The sequence below is a fragment of the Ostrea edulis genome, chromosome 4 (assembly GCF_947568905.1).
Source record: "Ostrea edulis chromosome 4, xbOstEdul1.1, whole genome shotgun sequence".
Classification (NCBI taxonomy): Eukaryota; Metazoa; Mollusca; class Bivalvia; order Ostreida; family Ostreidae; genus Ostrea; species Ostrea edulis.
The window spans coordinates 84,177,197-84,194,847 of NC_079167.1; the positions used below are offsets into that span (position 1 = coordinate 84,177,197).

A 17,651-nucleotide genomic window follows, 5' to 3' on the forward strand; every position below is an offset into this window, starting at 1 on the left:
ACTATACCAGTGTTACAACACACATAATAACAGTACACTATACCAGTGTTACAACACACATAATAACAGTACACTATACCAGTGTTACAACACACATAATAACAGTACACCGTATACCAGTGTTACAACACACATAATAACAGTACACTATACCAGTGTTACAACACACATAATAACAGTACATTATACCAGTGTTACAATACACATAATAACAGTACACTATACCAGTGTTACAGTACACATAATAACAGTACACTATACCAGTGTTACAACACACATAATAACAGTACACTATACCAGTGTTACAACACACATAATAACAGTACACTATACCAGTGTTACAACACACATAATAACAGTACACTATACCAGTGTTACAACACACATAATAACAGTACACTATACCAGTGTTACATCACACATAATAACAGTACACCGTATACCAGTGTTACAACATACATAATAACAGTACACTATACCAGTGTTACAACACACATAATAACAGTACACTATACCAGTGTTACAACACACATAATAACAGTACACCGTATACCAGTGTTACAACACACATAATAACAGTACACCGTATACCAGTGTTACAACACACATAATAACAGTACACTATACCAGTGTTACATCACACATAATAACAGTACACTATACCAGTGTTACAACATACATAATAACAGTACACCGTATACCAGTGTTACATCACACATAATAACAGTACACTATACCAGTGTTACAACACACATAATAACAGTACACTATACCAGTGTTACAACACACATAATAACAGTACACTATACCAGTGTTACAACATACATAATAACAGTACACCGTATACCAGTGTTACAACACACATAATAACAGTACACTATACCAGTGTTACAATACACATAATAACAGTACACCGTATACCAGTGTTACAACACACATAATAACAGTACACTATACCAGTGTTACAACACACATAATAACAGTACATTATACCAGTGTTACAATACACATAATAACAGTACACTATACCAGTGTTACAACACACATAATAACAGTACACTATACCAGTGTTACAACACACATAATAACAGTACACTATACCAGTGTTACAATACACATAATAACAGTACACCGTATACCAGTGTTACAACACACATAATAACAGTACACTATACCAGTGTTACAGTACACATAATAACAGTACACTATACCAGTGTTACAGTACACATAATAACAGTACACTATACCAGTGTTACAACACACATAATAACAGTACACTATACCAGTGTTACAACACACATAATAACAGTACACTATACCAGTGTTACAACATACATAATAACAGTACACTATACCAGTGTTACAATACACATAATAACAGTACACCGTATACCAGTGTTACAACACACATAATAACAGTACACTATACCAGTGTTACAGTACACATAATAACAGTACACTATACCAGTGTTACAACACACATAATAACAGTATACTATACCAGTGTTACAACACACATAATAACAGTACACTATACCAGTGTTACAACACACATAATAACAGTACACTATACCAGTGTTACAACACACATAATAACAGTACACTATACCAGTGTTACAGTACACATAATAACAGTACACTATACCAGTGTTACAACACACATAATAACAGTACACTATACCAGTGTTACAACACACATAATAACAGTACACCGTATACCAGTGTTACAACACACATAATAACAGTACACTATACCAGTGTTACAGTACACATAATAACAGTACACTATACCAGTGTTACAGTACACATAATAACAGTACACTATACCAGTGTTACAACACACATAATAACAGTACACTATACCAGTGTTACATCACACATAATAACAGTACATTATACCAGTGTTACAGTACACATAATAACAGTCCACTATACCAGTGTTACAACACACATAATAACAGTACACTATACCAGTGTTACATCACACATAATAACAGTACACTATACCAGTGTTACATCACACATAATAACAGTACATTATACCAGTGTTACAACACACATAATAACAGTACACTATACCAGTGTTACAACACACATAATAACAGTACATTATACCAGTGTTACAACACACATAATAACAGTCCACTATACCAGTGTTACAACACACATAATAACAGTACACTATACCAGTGTTACAACACACATAATAACAGTACACTATACCAGTGTTACAACACACATAATAACAGTACACCGTATACCAGTGTTACAACACACATAATAACAGTACACTATACCAGTGTTACAACACACATAATAACAGTACACTATACCAGTGTTACAATAAGGACTAGAGCCATATACTTCCATCTTTTTGGAAAATGGCCTTTTCAAACACCAGAAGAAAGAAAAAACAACAAGAAATGTATAAGAAATTTGAAATATTTCCAAAATGCCCCCAATATCAAAATGTAGGCCCTGATACAGAACTGATAGTGATTCGCTGAGAATCGTGCTCCGTTATATCATGTCTCACTAAGTGTACATTATATTGACAATGAGTTAGATACTTCAATGAATGGAACTCTCTAAGTAACTCAAAACAGTTTTATGGAGAGTGCGTCACCTGCAGGTACTCAATAGTTGGAAGAGGGTAACTCACCCGACAGATGAATGGCTAGACAGATGGATGGACGGAGAGACAGACAGATAGATAGATAGATAGACAGACAGACAGATAGATAGCTAGACAGACAGACAGACAAATGTCAGACAAAGTGATCCTTATGAGTTTGGCATGCTTAACAGGCAACACAAAAATTAATACATTACATACAATATAGGATTGATGCTTGGGATTTCTGTCAGACACTGCTCTTCCTAAAGACACAAATAACAGTTACTGTACTCCATTTTCTAGAGATCAATAATAAATTTGTTGTCAACATTCAGTGACTAAAATAAGGTAGATGTATTAATGTGATCTGACTGTGGTGTTAAGTGAGAGGGTACCTGGGAGGGTGACACTGACATCCAGTTTTGGTCATCAGATGCCAGGACCATGTGACAGACTCTGGCCACAATCTCTGCCATCATCTGGACACTGTCACTGGTCACTACCTGAATGGAGAGCATAATCAAATTAAATGAGTGAAGTATCCCTGGTAACAAGGCACTGTCACGGGTCATAAATGTCCATAACAAACGTTGACAATTTCAAACAGAAACTTACTGAATAACCATGACATCTATTGATCCCAACGCATTTAGTGGCATTATGTATGCACACATAAACCTGGATCTATGATCACTTCGTTATTATGTATTAATCCCCAAATCCATTGCAAGGAGATATGGTAACAAACTCTTATATATCTGCTGAGGATTGAACCCAAGACCTCTGGCACAACAATCAAGTACTTTACTGATCAAGCTAAAGTGTTTACCCACTAGTCAGAGCTAGGAGGAAGGCTATGTATTGAACACTACTACACTGTCTCCCCTCCACAAAGAGTGTTCTGACTCTCCCAGAGTGCCAGCACCTGTTGGGTGAAGGTCTGGGGGCAGTCACTTTCACTTGCCAGTGAGCATAACCGGGTCCCATCATGGGTGCCAAATTTATCGAAGTCAAATACATGCTTCTGCTGATGATCAAACCCATGACCTCTGGCGCGACAGTTCAGTGCTGCTCTACCTATTGAGTTAAAGGGTTAACCCTCTAACCAGAGCTAGTAGGAAGGCCATGTATCTAACACTTCCACATTATAATAAACAAAGGCATTATGAAACAGTAACATTCCTTCACTGTCAGTTCTGTATGTATAGCACTCATATCCAACATTCTCTGTCATCACACCATAGTCTCACGTAAAAGATTTTAAAATCTATACATTTGGTCAAGACCCCATACTACCAGTGTGATTAAAATCAAACCTCTCACTTTGCTCGATATACAGACAATCGCGAAGATTGTATATCAAGCGAAGTGAGAGGTTTGATTTTAATAAGACTGCCATACTACAACCTTATATATAGGCCTTTCCGAAAACGTGAGTTATCTCTCTTTGTGTTCTTACATTTAGTGTGAATATGACAACTTCCGGGTAGTAACACACTCAGGCTGCGCATATATTAGAGTTATATTAGTATGGGTGTTGTTCAAAATCGTAAACAGTTGAAATCATTTGTACGAGAGAGTAAGAAAATGTTAATGGAAACAAAAACTAATTTCTTGATCGAGTCGGCTGTGATTTTTCGGGGGGGGGGGGGGGGGGGGGGGGGTTAAAAACTGAATTGGAAATCACGCAGACATTCATTTGTTTACATATGTCTCCAATAAAGACTGACATAATTATTTTGTATGAAATCAGAACAGAACTTCTGATTCTCAAGAGATGATGGTATCTCATCAACTCAAAGCTCGAGTTTTTACGAGGATCGACACGTGCAAAGATCTTGCATAACATGCCCCCCCCCCTCTCCAAAAAAAAAAATCAATTAAATTAGGAAATCAACGCTCTCATTGTTTTATCAGCGCTAAAATTATTCCACCACTACCAATCGATTCTTTCAAAAATAAACCAGATCGTAATGTTTGGGTAACTTTCTCCAAAGTACCTGGACGTGTTCATTCTGTGTGCAAATCATATAATTTGTACACTGCAGCATGAGACTGGAATTGTTTTAAAATATCAACTGATATGTTTAAAATGCAGAAAAATAGGTAATTAAATTAAAAAATTTATTAATTTTATTCAATATTGCTCGATTGATATAAATTATTTTTCATAGACCTGTGTGATCCGGGGGGGGGGGGGTATATTCTCAAATGTACTTTCTGGGGGAAGGTAAGTTTAACCCCCAATAGAATGCTTTTGACGTCTCTGTATCTTCCCTCTTTTATTCGTTTTAGCCCCCTTGAAATGTAAGTGATTATATATAGGCACGTATCGTGTCATAACAGAAATTGCAATGACAGATTTAGATCCCCCTTTTCGCCACAAATTTACAAAATAATTTGAGTAAAACTCCAAATATTTTACCCCAAATGGCTGTATTTACAGGTACACACTCTAGTCGACTATAAATTCAGGGCGTTCAATTATAAGTTATTTTATTTTCAAAACAATTGTATGTGTAAATGTCAGTATAAAGATGGTTTGTGACGATGAATTTCTTTATGGTTATACTTGTATTTGAAACTGTATAAAATTTGTGAGTAGTCAGCTGGAAATCTGTCAGTGGACTCTCACTTACAAATACAGGCTGGGATAAATTTTACTCGCCAATCAAAGAGATGGACATTTTCAAAATCCAGAGGTGTCAGTCCGACATACCTAGACGTTCATCGTGGTAGAACTGTTATCGCTGAATGTACTACATTGATATTGAACAAGTAACTTCTGATATTTTATTATAAATCTGACTATTGAAACACGGGCTAAAGATCCTGATGAAATGTATGCAATATATAATATATACTAATTTCAGTCATAAAACACGTGAAATCCTGGAAAGTGGGAGGGGGAAGGGTAGTTAGAATAATCTAACTGCGTCTCATGACAGGCCCGCCGTAGGAAATTACATCACTTTAATGATAGAAAATTCTATCGGGGAGGGGGGGGGGTCCTCCTCTACTTACAAAATTAATTTTCTATTATTTTTACATGCAAAGTTGGTTATTTTCACGTGTATGAAGTAAACTTATGCATTGGGATTTTTTATTAACGTTAACATATTTGTTGGCATGATTACTGTAAAATTATACAGCAATATCTTTGCGGTCTTCTGCACTGTTGATAATGACGCTTCTCGAATATACTACCCGGAAGTCTTAAACTACTGTTACGCAAGGGCACTACGTTCCGGATCAAGGAAAGATAACTCATGTTTTCGGATTGGCCTATACCCAGGTAACAGTGTTAAAGCTAGCATCCATTTTGGTGAAGGCTGCATCATTTTTTTAGATATGTGTATTTGACCTCTCTGTTCATCAGCAACTTACGATGGAGGACTGTAGATCTGTTATATATGTGGTTTTACACTTACCTTGAACCTTAGATCAGGCACATTCTGAAAATTCCGTCCCAGACAGAAGTTCAGTTTCTGTTGATGTTGCCTAAGCTTCAGTCTGCCAAGATAGATGCAAGAGATGTGTTGAGTTGGTCTGTTCGTGAATTCACTGACATCACAATGTGAGGAATTTGAACAGGCCTTGACTTACTGTGGTTGATTAAAGTTATGAGTGCTGGCAATGATGAGTACATCACTGAACTGTTGGGCTAGGTAGGAGAGGTCTGAGAGAAGGGCAGAGAAATCCATGCCCACTTCTAACACATCATACATCACCACACAGGTCACCTCGTCAATCATGATGTAAGGGAGGGTCAGCCACACCCCCTGGCTTCTGTATATACAGGTCACTCCATATCTAGAGTAGGGTAAAACAAATAAGCAGGTCACCTTGTCAATAATGATGTACTGGCAGGTAAGCCACATCCCCTGGCTTCTGTATATACAGGTCACTCCATTATCTAGAGTAGGGTAAAACAAATAAGCAGGTCACCGTGTCAATCATGATGTACTGGCAGGTAAGCCACACCCCCTGGCTTCTGTATATACAGGTCACTCCATATCTAGTTTACAGTAATACAAATAGAAAACAGGTCACCTCATCCGTCATGATGTAAAGGAGGGTCAACCACACCCCTTGAATTTTGTAGATGTAGGTCACTCTCTACTAAGTAAATGTTTAAGGTGTTATTTTATTAATGTTATATCCTTAACTTCAAGTGAAGTTTTTCGTTCTTCTTCACAAAATCCATGATTTATGAGAATGTTCTAATAAAAGTGAAAATCAAACAGAAAAAGAGTTTGTTTGAATAAATTGTATATCTTTTCGTGTGTTTCTTTTAGCATTCAAAATTACAGCCATGTATGCAGAGTTACATTCCTTGTTATATTTTTCATAAAAAACCATAGGGCAGAAAAATGTCTCATTGTACTTCCCATACAGAGTTAACTCCGACCCCTGCAAAAGACTAAGACAATGCTTACTTGGATTCCAGGACATGTACAAAAGTCTCTGGTATCAAACTAGAACACACGATAGTCATGTTGACCTCCGGAGTACTGGTACCTACAGTAAAGCTATGGATTAGTTCCGTGTAAATCTACATACGAATTAAGATACAGATATAGGTGCAAGTTAAAGCTCAAAAAGATTCCTTATTGATAGTTCTAAAAAACCCAGTGAAAGTAACAAGTCATGGTCTTGATCACAAATGAAAGAATGCTGTCATTAATTTATTTAAACCTATAGAAACAAAGGTATGTCAACCAAATTTCACAAATGAAAGAATGCTGTCCATTATTTAAACCTATAGAAACAAACCTATGTCAACCAAATTTCACAAATGCTGATGTCTCAAGTTGTAACAACCACCACGGTGACCGAGAGGTTAGAGCATTTGCCCCGCATGCGGAAGACCAGGGTTCAAATCCCAGCCGCGACAGACCTAAGTCGTTAAAACAGGTAGTGACAGTTCCATCGCCAAATGCTCAGCATCAGGTGTGAATGTCATGGGTCCTCGGAGATTACCTTAAAAAGGGATGACCCGTGTCACAGTAGGTGTAGCACGCAAAAGAACCCTCACTGCTCAATGGCCATAAGCGCCGAGCATAGGCCTAAATTTGAAGCCCTTCACCAGTCTTGGTGACGTCTCCATATGAGTGAAAAATTCTCGAGTGAGACGTTAAGCAAGATACAATCAATCAATCAAGTTGTAACTGACCATCCTGAAGAGAGAGTAAACATCTACCTACCTGTATTCCTGGGAGTTGGTGTGTAAGAACAGTGTCTATATTTGAAAAGAGAGTAAACATCTACCTACCTGTATTACTGGGAGTTGGTGTGTAAGAAAAGTGTCTATATTTGATGTTCTGTCTCTGACAAAGATCTAGAAAATGATCCCCTTCATACTCAACAACCAGACAGAACTGTGACCAGGGAAAGTCAGAGCCAATCTGGTCTTCATGTAACAGCATACAGTTACAGTGATCCAAACTGTAATGTAACACACAAACAGTTATACTGATCCACACTGTAATGTAACACACAAACAGTTACACTGATCCACACTGTAATATAACACACAAACAGTTACACTGATCCACACTGAAATATAACACACAAACAGTTACACTGATCCACACTGAAATATAACACACAAACAGTTACACTGATCCACACTGAAATATAACACACAAACAGTTACACTGATCCAAACTGAAATATAACACACAAACAGTTACACTGATCCAAACTGTAATATAACACACAAACAGTTACACTGATCCAAACTGAAATATAACACACAAACAGTTACACTGATCCAAACTGAAATATAACACACAAACAGTTACACTGATCCAAACTGAAATATAACACACAAACAGTTACACTGATCCAAACTGAAATATAACACACAAACAGTTACACTGATCCAAACTGTAATATAACACACAAACAGTTACACTGATCCACACTGAAATATAACACACAAACAGTAGCATTGATCCAAACTGTAATATAACACACAAACAGTTACACTGATCCAAACTGAAATGTAACAACATACAGTGATTTTCACAATATACAAATACAGTGCATGGTCCATACTGAATTGACAACTATTTGAAATTTATCTTTTTAATACTTTTTTTCTTTTCCTAGGCCACTGGATTATTAGAAACAACTTCTATTTGAATAATTATTTAGATATCAGAAATGCTCTTATTTTGTTAATATTCATCAAACGAGATGTGTCTGTGGAACAATGTCATCCCCATATGGCCAAACTCCAAGGTCAAGATTATGAGGTAAAAATTTTTGTTACCTAAAGAAAAGTCTTGCCAAAAGGAATAAACAATTATGTGAAATAAGAATGCCCGATCATCAATCATTTAAAAGTTATGACCAAGGTTAAAAGTTTTTTGCAAACAAACACAGCAAAAAGTATATGCTCCCGGATTTCCAATTATGGGGGCATAAAAATTTTGAAAGATCAGAAACTACTCAAAATTTTATTTCATTATTCTTCATGTAAAATATTGAAATGCATTTTGATATATCGCAATAGGAAAAATTCATGCACTACCCAGACTTATCAGCAGTCTGGCTTTTATTTGAATGTTAACAATGTGGACAATTCAGCCTTAATAGATGATACTCTTTTCTTCCCCTGTTATTTGATTCTTTACTAGATGTCATTCAGTTATCCAGATACTTCATTTACCCTGACCTTTTTTCCTGGAACCAAAGCGCCCAGATTAACAAGGCTACTTGAATAAATTAGTATCTATTCACAATTCATCAAAATTTACAGGAAAGGAAGGAGCGGATCTGTTTTGGGGTAAACTTACTTGTTGAGAACATTTTGACAGCCTCCTGTGACCTGGACATGAACTTTGACCTTGTCCACCCTCTGTAAACTCTGTTCTAGTGTGCTCACCAAACTGTCAAGGTTTTTATTCAATATCACCAGGATCTGATGAAGAAATATCACATCTAAATTCATGACAATTAACAAAATGAAAAGAAAACATATTAGAGAGTATTGTCCTTTTCCTACAGAGTCAATTCTTGCTGGCACTTTGTGGACAGACAGACATGGTATATATTCAGCCTTTTCACAAATGTTGTCCAGCAATATCAACATGTTGTTTCAATGTAGTTTATTTACTTTTCTGTTGCATATATATACCGCTTACTACATACTGTATACTGGTAAATAATTGAAAATACACACACACAAAATATTCCCAATGTGTTCAAATATTGATACAGCTCAACTTTATGATAAATGGGACAATTTCAGCTTCTCCATTGTCAACTTCCCATATTTATGTAACAATATTCCATTATCACCTGCATATGGTGTTTATATCTCTCAACTGATTTGATAGCAAGAACTTGTTCTGCATATGATCAGTTTTTAAATTGAGGCAGACTACCGACAAACAAGTTGATGTTACAGGGGTTTCAACAGTCTCATTTAAAGTCAGCATTTTGCGAATTCTATGGTTGTTATAATCTAGTTTGTCAATACAACTTATTATTGGGTCAAATGCTGTCTAACATGTTTCATACCAATTGTTAGGCCGTTCCTGTTTACCTGATCAGACATAGGGCTCACAGTGGGTGTGACCCGTAAACAGGGGATGCTTACTCCTCCTAGGCACTTGATCCCACCTCTGGTATATCCTGGGATCTGTGTTTGCCCTACTCTTTATTTTGCATTCCTTATAGGAGTTATGAGATTGATCGCTGTTCATTATCTTCACCTTTCACAATGACACCCTCATTTGGACAATAATATGACAATATAGCATCAACATATAATATAATTCAATGGAATAAAAATATTTTGGAAATAAGGAAATAATCCCCAATTTACTTTTATTTAAAGCTTCATAAGCTTTGGTTTGAATCTGGTAAACAACATAGGAATGTAAATGTCACTGACATTGACCAGGTTGACAAATATTTAGCTTGAGCATAGTGATCGAATCACTTTGCACCAAAATATATTGCCGAAAGACCAAGTAATATCAAGAAAAATGTTTGCTGACAAAAATGCAAGATTTTTATATGAAGCAGGAAGGCATTAAACCATCATTTAGTCAGTGTGCTTGGAGCAAGAAAATTGTGCAAAGGAACCATGAAATTACACAACCAAAGACTGTCAAATGGAAATGGATCACCTCAATAGCAAATTTAAGAGTAATAACTCTAGTCGCTAATGTGAAAACATAACAGAAGATTTCACATGTTCTCTACCTTCGTGTGACTGAGATTGTCTGAGTTTCTTCCTGCCAATGTTTTACAGACAGACAGACAGACATGGAAGATCTTTGGATGCATAATCCTCTCCTGGTCACACCACAGTTTGGCAGAAAACAACTTTTTCCTGAGAGTTTCTAAACAACCTGTAAAATCATTTTGCAGAGTTACAGTGAACAGGATGCATGCAACATGAATACACAATTATGATAAAGTAAGCAGTCATCTTTTTATGATGACCCTTTTACCTGCTATTAATAACAGTCCTTAAGCCTGCCTGTTAGCTCTATAATGAGGGTTATAATCAACTCCTTTTAATGTTCTTAAGAGTCAAGGATTGTTAAAAAAAACCTTTGTTAGATTGTTAAAATAAAAGAGGAAATTAATGAATCTTTGCATAGTGAGTAATTGGGTTGTTAATTTTTGGTTTTACTTATCAGTTTTAGCTTTGTGCCTTTATCGTTAAGGGCAATATTATTCAAAATATGCATATAGGCAGGGTTCACTTATCAATTTAGTAGTGTAGCAATTCAAGTTATATGAACCGTGGATATTGGTCCTGATAGCTCAGTGGTTAGAGCACCTAACTAATATGTGGCAGTCAGACGTGTTTGATCGCCAGTGGCCAGATAGCTCAGTTGGTAGAGCACCTGACTAGAGAATCAGGTGCCCAAGCTTTGAATCTGGGTCTGGTCCATTGCATTTTCTCTCTTCCTATTACATTTGGTGCCATAGCCCGAGACCAGCCCTTAGAATTGACATGTGAAAATGCCTGCCAGGGGATAAAAATCATTCAAATCAAATGAATATCTGCAAGCACAACAAAAAAAGTCCGGAATCTGATAATTCACACTATTTTTTTAAGTCCAGGGCAATAATTTAGTGAAAAATCGACACACTGAAACCAAAATTGAAATTGATCTGTAACTTGTTATGGCAAAGCAATGTACCAAATTTCAAATGAATACCTGCAAGCACAACAAAAAAAGTTTGTAAAACTTATAATTCATGCTATTTTTCTAAGTCCAAGGGCCATAACTTAGTGAAAATCAATGGACTGAGACGAAATTCAAACTTGATCTGTAACTTATTATGCTAAGTCCAAGGGCTATAACTTAGTGAAAAATCAACGGACCAAAACCAAATTCTAACTTGATATGTAACTTGTTATGGCATAGCAATGTACCAAAAAGCAAATGAATATCTGCCAAAAGAAAAGAGAGAAAAAGTGTGGAAAACTGATAATTCATGTGATTTTTTTAAGTCCAAGGGCCATAACTTAGTGAAAATCAACGGATCGAAACAAAATCCAATGTTGATCTGTAACTTTTTGTGGCAAAGCAATGTACCAAATATCAAATGAATATCTGCAAAAACAGAGAAGAAAAAGTATGGAAAACTGATTTTTAGGACTGACGGACAGACAGAGGGACAGTGCAAACCTAAAGTCCCCTTCGACTTTGTCGGTAGGGAATTAGAAAGATATGTTGCTTTTTTAAAAGTCCATGATTAGTATATATCCATAGATATCATCTGTTGTGTAAAATATAATTTGCTATCATTTGATAGATCGATTATTTGTTTTTACGTCTCATTGAGAATTTTTCACTCATATTAAGATGTCACCAGCTGTAGGTGAAGTACCACAAATTTAGACCTATGCTTAGCGTGCCGATGCCTGGTACTGCAACCCAGGAGCTCCGTTTTTAAGGTCATATCTGAAAGACCCGTGATTCTCACTTTTAAATGCCGACCGTTTGGCGAAGGAGCAATCACTACCTATGTTAACGTCTTAGGCACAAGCAGAGCTCGAACTCACGACCTCCCGGTTACGAAGTGAATGTTCTACCACTGAGCTACCGCAACTGGTGCTATCATTTGATGAATATAGACATCATTTACTGTGTATATAGATATCAATTGCTGTGTAAGTAGATAGCAATTACTGCATGTATACAAATTTAGATATCTGCTGTGTACAGATATCATTTGCTGTTTATAAATATAATTATCATTTGCCATGCATATATGGAATATGTTTGGTGAAAGACTACCAATGAGCATTTGACCTTTAACCTTGGCAACTGACCCTCACTCTCACCTGGAATAAAGCAATGACAATTACTTTCAAATTCACCAAATAAGATAATTAAAGAGTAAAATGAATGAATTCTCTTGGTCTGTAATTTTGAGCAGCATTTTAAATATGTGACATTGAATCCTGACCTTTGAGATGGTCCTTGTACTTTTCCTGGATGATGGACAACAGTTCAAGACAGGACTCCAGACAGAGAAGTACAGTCATCTTGCTTGCACAACACAGGGTGTGTAATGCCAGGCTATAACGGTACCTATCCTCATCTATGAAATAAAAAAAAGATATTTGATTCTATTGAACATAAGCTAATAATAGCTATTAGTTAATAATAGTTCTTATAGAATTGAATGAATTATCAAAACTTTTATCAGCAGCTACTAGTAATCTTAATCTTCTTGGCAGCCATTGCATTTTCTCCCTTCCTGTTACATTTGGTGCCGTGAGTTCAGAGAACTGATGCCAGCCAGGACCAGACAGCATGCTACTGTTGGAGTTGTTCCTCTGATTTCTCTTAGAGACTATAACCCCAGGGATGAGAAGTTCCTTCTTTAGATGACAATAATTTATGTAAACAAAATTGTAATTCTGTTTATTTTTAAGGAGGGAGGAATGTGGCAGTAAGACAGGTTCAATTGCCAGTGTCTAGATAGTTCAGTTAGTAGAACACTTGACTAGAGATTCAGGGGACCTAGGTTCAAATCCTGGTCTAGTGCATTGCATTTTCTCCCTTCCTGTTACATTTGGTGCCATAGACCAGCCCCTAAAACTGACAGGTGAAAATGTCTGCCAGGGAATAAAGATCCTGGGTTGATGTCCTCAAGGTGTTAGGTGTTAAGACATTTGAGGGAAGAATGTGGCAGTCAGACGGGTTCAATTTCTCCCTTATTGTTACAGATTTGAGTGACATTTACATATCATGCATATGTAAATAATCTGACATGGTGACATACTTTCACATTACACAGTTCAAGGTCCCATGATCCATCAACTGACAACTTTTGATGATCATAGGCTCAAAAGTTTCCAAGATATGCATCAAAATCCATTTAATCATAATTACCTGCGAAATTCAAAAAGTAGGTCACCATGACCTACTTTTGAGACAACATGATATTAGGTCCTAAGATGCATCAACTGACAAAATTAGATGATCCTAGTCCTTATACTAAGCAAAATATCAAAGTTTTAACAAAACAAAATTTAAGGTCAACTTTGAAGTAACCTTGAGACCACACCCTTTGCCCCAGGATGATGCCTTGAACAATTTTCTATCTACAACCTATCCTCATCCTTATGCATAAGTTTGGTGATAATTTGCCCTGTGGTTCTTGAGAAGAAGATTTTTTAGCAACAACTACTTTTGTTTGCATTTTCCTAATTATCTCCCCCTTGTTAAAGGGTCACAAACCTAGTTTTAGTACAAATGAAAGCCTTTTGGCCAAGGATACCCTGTGACAAATTTGACAAAAATTGGCCAAGGGGTTCTTGAGATATAGCCCTTTTTCCAAAAAGTTGACGCACACCGCATGCCAGACACATGGCCAATATGATTAGCTCTTTGAGCCTTCGGCTCACAAGAGTTAACAAAGGGACTGGTTTGTGAGTATACACATTTGCTGGAAACACCAAACTTTTACAAAATCAAGTTTTACGCAAGTAACTGTTTAATTATGATATAGAGCAATAAAACAACCCACCAAAATTTAGTATAAATTTCACAAGTTTGTAGGTTTTAGTCAGATCAATTTAGTACTTCAGAGTAGTCCAATAAGCTGACACATTGACAAGGATGACATCAATACTTACACTGTAGTTTTCCTGGTTGACTTGTGACCTCTTTCATGACAAATCGTGTGAAATCAGAGGTCAGGGAGGTGAAGGTCGTAGATTTGTCAAGGTCACCACTGTTCACCAAAGATGTGATAAAATAGGATGCATGGTGGGCAATCAGATTCAGAATCTTTTGGTATTCACCTGAAAATGATGTTTACAAAAACATATTTTAAAATCACGCCATTTCTGAGATGGAACTATATATATATTACATACATACATACATACATATATTTAGATCATAACTACCTATTAAATGATAATTCTGTATGCAAGTTGAAAACAAATTTACCGTTTAGCTGGTAGGATATACATTTAATCCTTGATTTAGATGGCCTCCTGTTAGGACTATTCTGTGATGTTTTAGTTGTTGCTTTTCTCCCTTTTGCAGCATGCGAGTTATCTGAACTGACCCCTGTGTCATTCTGTGTACTGTAGCTCTGGTCAACATCCGGGTCAAGACATGGGTCAGTGTTAGACACTGTCTGATGATCAGACCCTGACCATGAATCAAACTGACCAACAGTCAGTCCTGAAGATGGACCATCTCTTGTTACCCTCTGAGATACTGTGCTCTCTTTCTCCTCCATTAGGGAGGCTGGTGAACACCTCTGTTCAGGGTTGGTGTACTGCTGGTTTTTGTTAATCTTTAGGGAGGCTGGTGAACACCTCTGTTCAGGGTTGGTGTACTGCTGGTTTTTGTTAATCTTTAGGGAGACTAGTGAACACCTCTGTTCAGGGTCGGTGTACTGCTGGTTTTTGTTAATCTTTAGGGAGGCTGGTGAACACCTCTGTTCAGGGTTGGTGTACTGCTGGTTTTTGTTAATCTTTTGGATATTCTGTGGAAGCTGATTCAGAGGATTATCCTTTGTCTTCCTGTGACTTATATTGTTAAGCAATCTTGTCTTCGTCATAGCCACATTGTCACCAGATTCCATAAAAGGATCCTGTAGGGACCTCAGGGTTCTGAATCCCTCGGGGCTCTGGGACACGAGTGTCACAGGTTTGCTGATTCTCTGGGGTGAAATTCTGATGAGTCCCGATTGTTGTATCAAAGCCCTACCATCCGTCTCGTGTGATGGAGATTCAACATAGATTGAATTTTGATGCTTATCTCCCTTGCTCTTATCATTAAGTTCACAAGGTGCAGTTAAATGTATTCTTGATGCAGTAAAGGATGATTGAGGGAAACAATCATCTTTGTCTGCACTGTTTGTTGTGTTAAGATCAGAATGCAGGAGTCCACTGTGTTTTGATAAGGATGTTGGTCTGTTGTCAGTATCCGGATCGTTGAAATGATGTAAATCTTTCAATTTTCCCAGGTTTTCTATCACAGTGCTAGACAGATCCAAGGGAGCTGACTCTGATAAAGACACCTTATAAAATACCTCCTGGTCTTCTACAATAAGATGCAGGATCTTGAGTTGTGATGCAGGATCTAGAGTTATCTCCCTTTCATTACACTACCTTTCTCTACTGTTACAGTTCCACAATTTATGGTTCTTACTTTTACAATTTGATTGACAATAAAGATAAGTAACATTAAGAGTTTTCAGGCTATAACTAATACTCAAACAATGCATGATTATCTTTGCCAATAATTTTGAGCAACCTTCCTGTTTGCTGAATAGAAAATTTCTATCAATTACCATTCTAATATTTCAGAGCATCCAAGTTGATTCAACCATTCTAACAAATACCTATCTCTCTTTGTCTGCCATTGTTTATGTATTCTACGACTGCCTCTTCCAGATCCACTCTGATTTCAGGTGCTGAGTTTATGATCCACGGCAAGTTCAGCTCCACTTTCCACTCATTCCATTTCCTTACCGCGACCTCGGTCCACTCCTTACTTAGTTTGTCCATGTGGAAATATTCCACTCTTTCCACCTCGGGTTCTGAATGTTCAAAACTATCTGTACAAATTAACTGCTTTAAAGTCTAATCAAATCAATCTCAAATGAAATAAATTTAGTTGAATTAATGGTCCTAATTCAAGCCAAGATGGTCAAGTTAATATTTCTCAAGTCCTAACAAGAGCAATTCTCATACTGCTAAACACACCCATCCAATATATTCAGTACTGCAGAAATAATCAAATAAAGAATTAATATTCAAATAAACTATATTCTTTGCTTAAAATAAAAGAAGCTCTGACAGTGATCTTTCGACACTTTCTTTAATATATCAGAGCATTAATACAATGCTAGTTTAGATTTTAGGTGGCCTTGTAAAATGTCAAATTAAAGAAAGAGATTTCATTCTAACAAAGTAGAATATCTAATTTCGAGAAGCAACATTATTACTTTTCAAAATATACTTGGCACCAATATATATACACCAGGTTTGATGATCCTAGCTCTTTATTAGTACTGTTTTTCCTTTAAGATTACCCATGAAAGTATGACCTTGACCTCTGACCTTGAGAAACAAAAAACTTATTTATCTCTCACCATGAGGTATACCAGGTTTGATTATCTATTGGTTCTCTTTTTATCTTTCCCTCTACAAGCTGATGAATGAACAGACAACACTTACATGCAGAAAAACTGCACCATACCATAATACAGCCAATTTACGAGGATTGAATATGTATCCTAAGTCTATTATCCTAGCCTTATTAGTACTGTTTCTATCTTCTTTTGTGATTACCAAATTACCCATGTGAGCTTGACCCATTACCTTGAAAACCAATAGGCTTCTTCCATTAACCATTGGGAAGACATGTATCAAGTTAGATAATCCTAGCCTCACAACCATGTAATTTTTACCTTGACCTTTGATCTCGAAAAACAATAGAGTTCTTTCTCTAATCATTGGAAATTTGTGCACCAAGACTGATGATCCTAGCCTCGTTTAAGTACTGGTTTTATCTCT

At 36.6% G+C, this 17,651-nt stretch overlaps 1 protein-coding gene across 1 annotated transcript in view; it reads right to left on the reverse strand.

Moving 5' to 3' along the window:
* LOC125669198 (uncharacterized) overlaps positions 1-17,651 on the reverse strand; it is a 56,401-nt gene that overhangs the window by 31,344 nt on the left and 7,406 nt on the right. Inside the window, exons 9-20 of the mRNA XM_056161514.1 lie at positions 16,475-16,672; positions 15,067-16,173; positions 14,748-14,915; positions 13,070-13,204; positions 10,841-10,989; positions 9,424-9,548; positions 7,893-8,065; positions 7,057-7,138; positions 6,224-6,430; positions 6,049-6,130; positions 3,013-3,120; positions 2,837-2,880 (exon numbers count right to left, since the gene is read on the reverse strand). Coding sequence (XP_056017489.1) covers positions 2,837-2,880; positions 3,013-3,120; positions 6,049-6,130; positions 6,224-6,430; positions 7,057-7,138; positions 7,893-8,065; positions 9,424-9,548; positions 10,841-10,989; positions 13,070-13,204; positions 14,748-14,915; positions 15,067-16,173; positions 16,475-16,672 — 2,578 coding nt within the window. The remainder of the gene's footprint in view (positions 1-2,836; positions 2,881-3,012; positions 3,121-6,048; positions 6,131-6,223; positions 6,431-7,056; positions 7,139-7,892; positions 8,066-9,423; positions 9,549-10,840; positions 10,990-13,069; positions 13,205-14,747; positions 14,916-15,066; positions 16,174-16,474; positions 16,673-17,651) is intronic.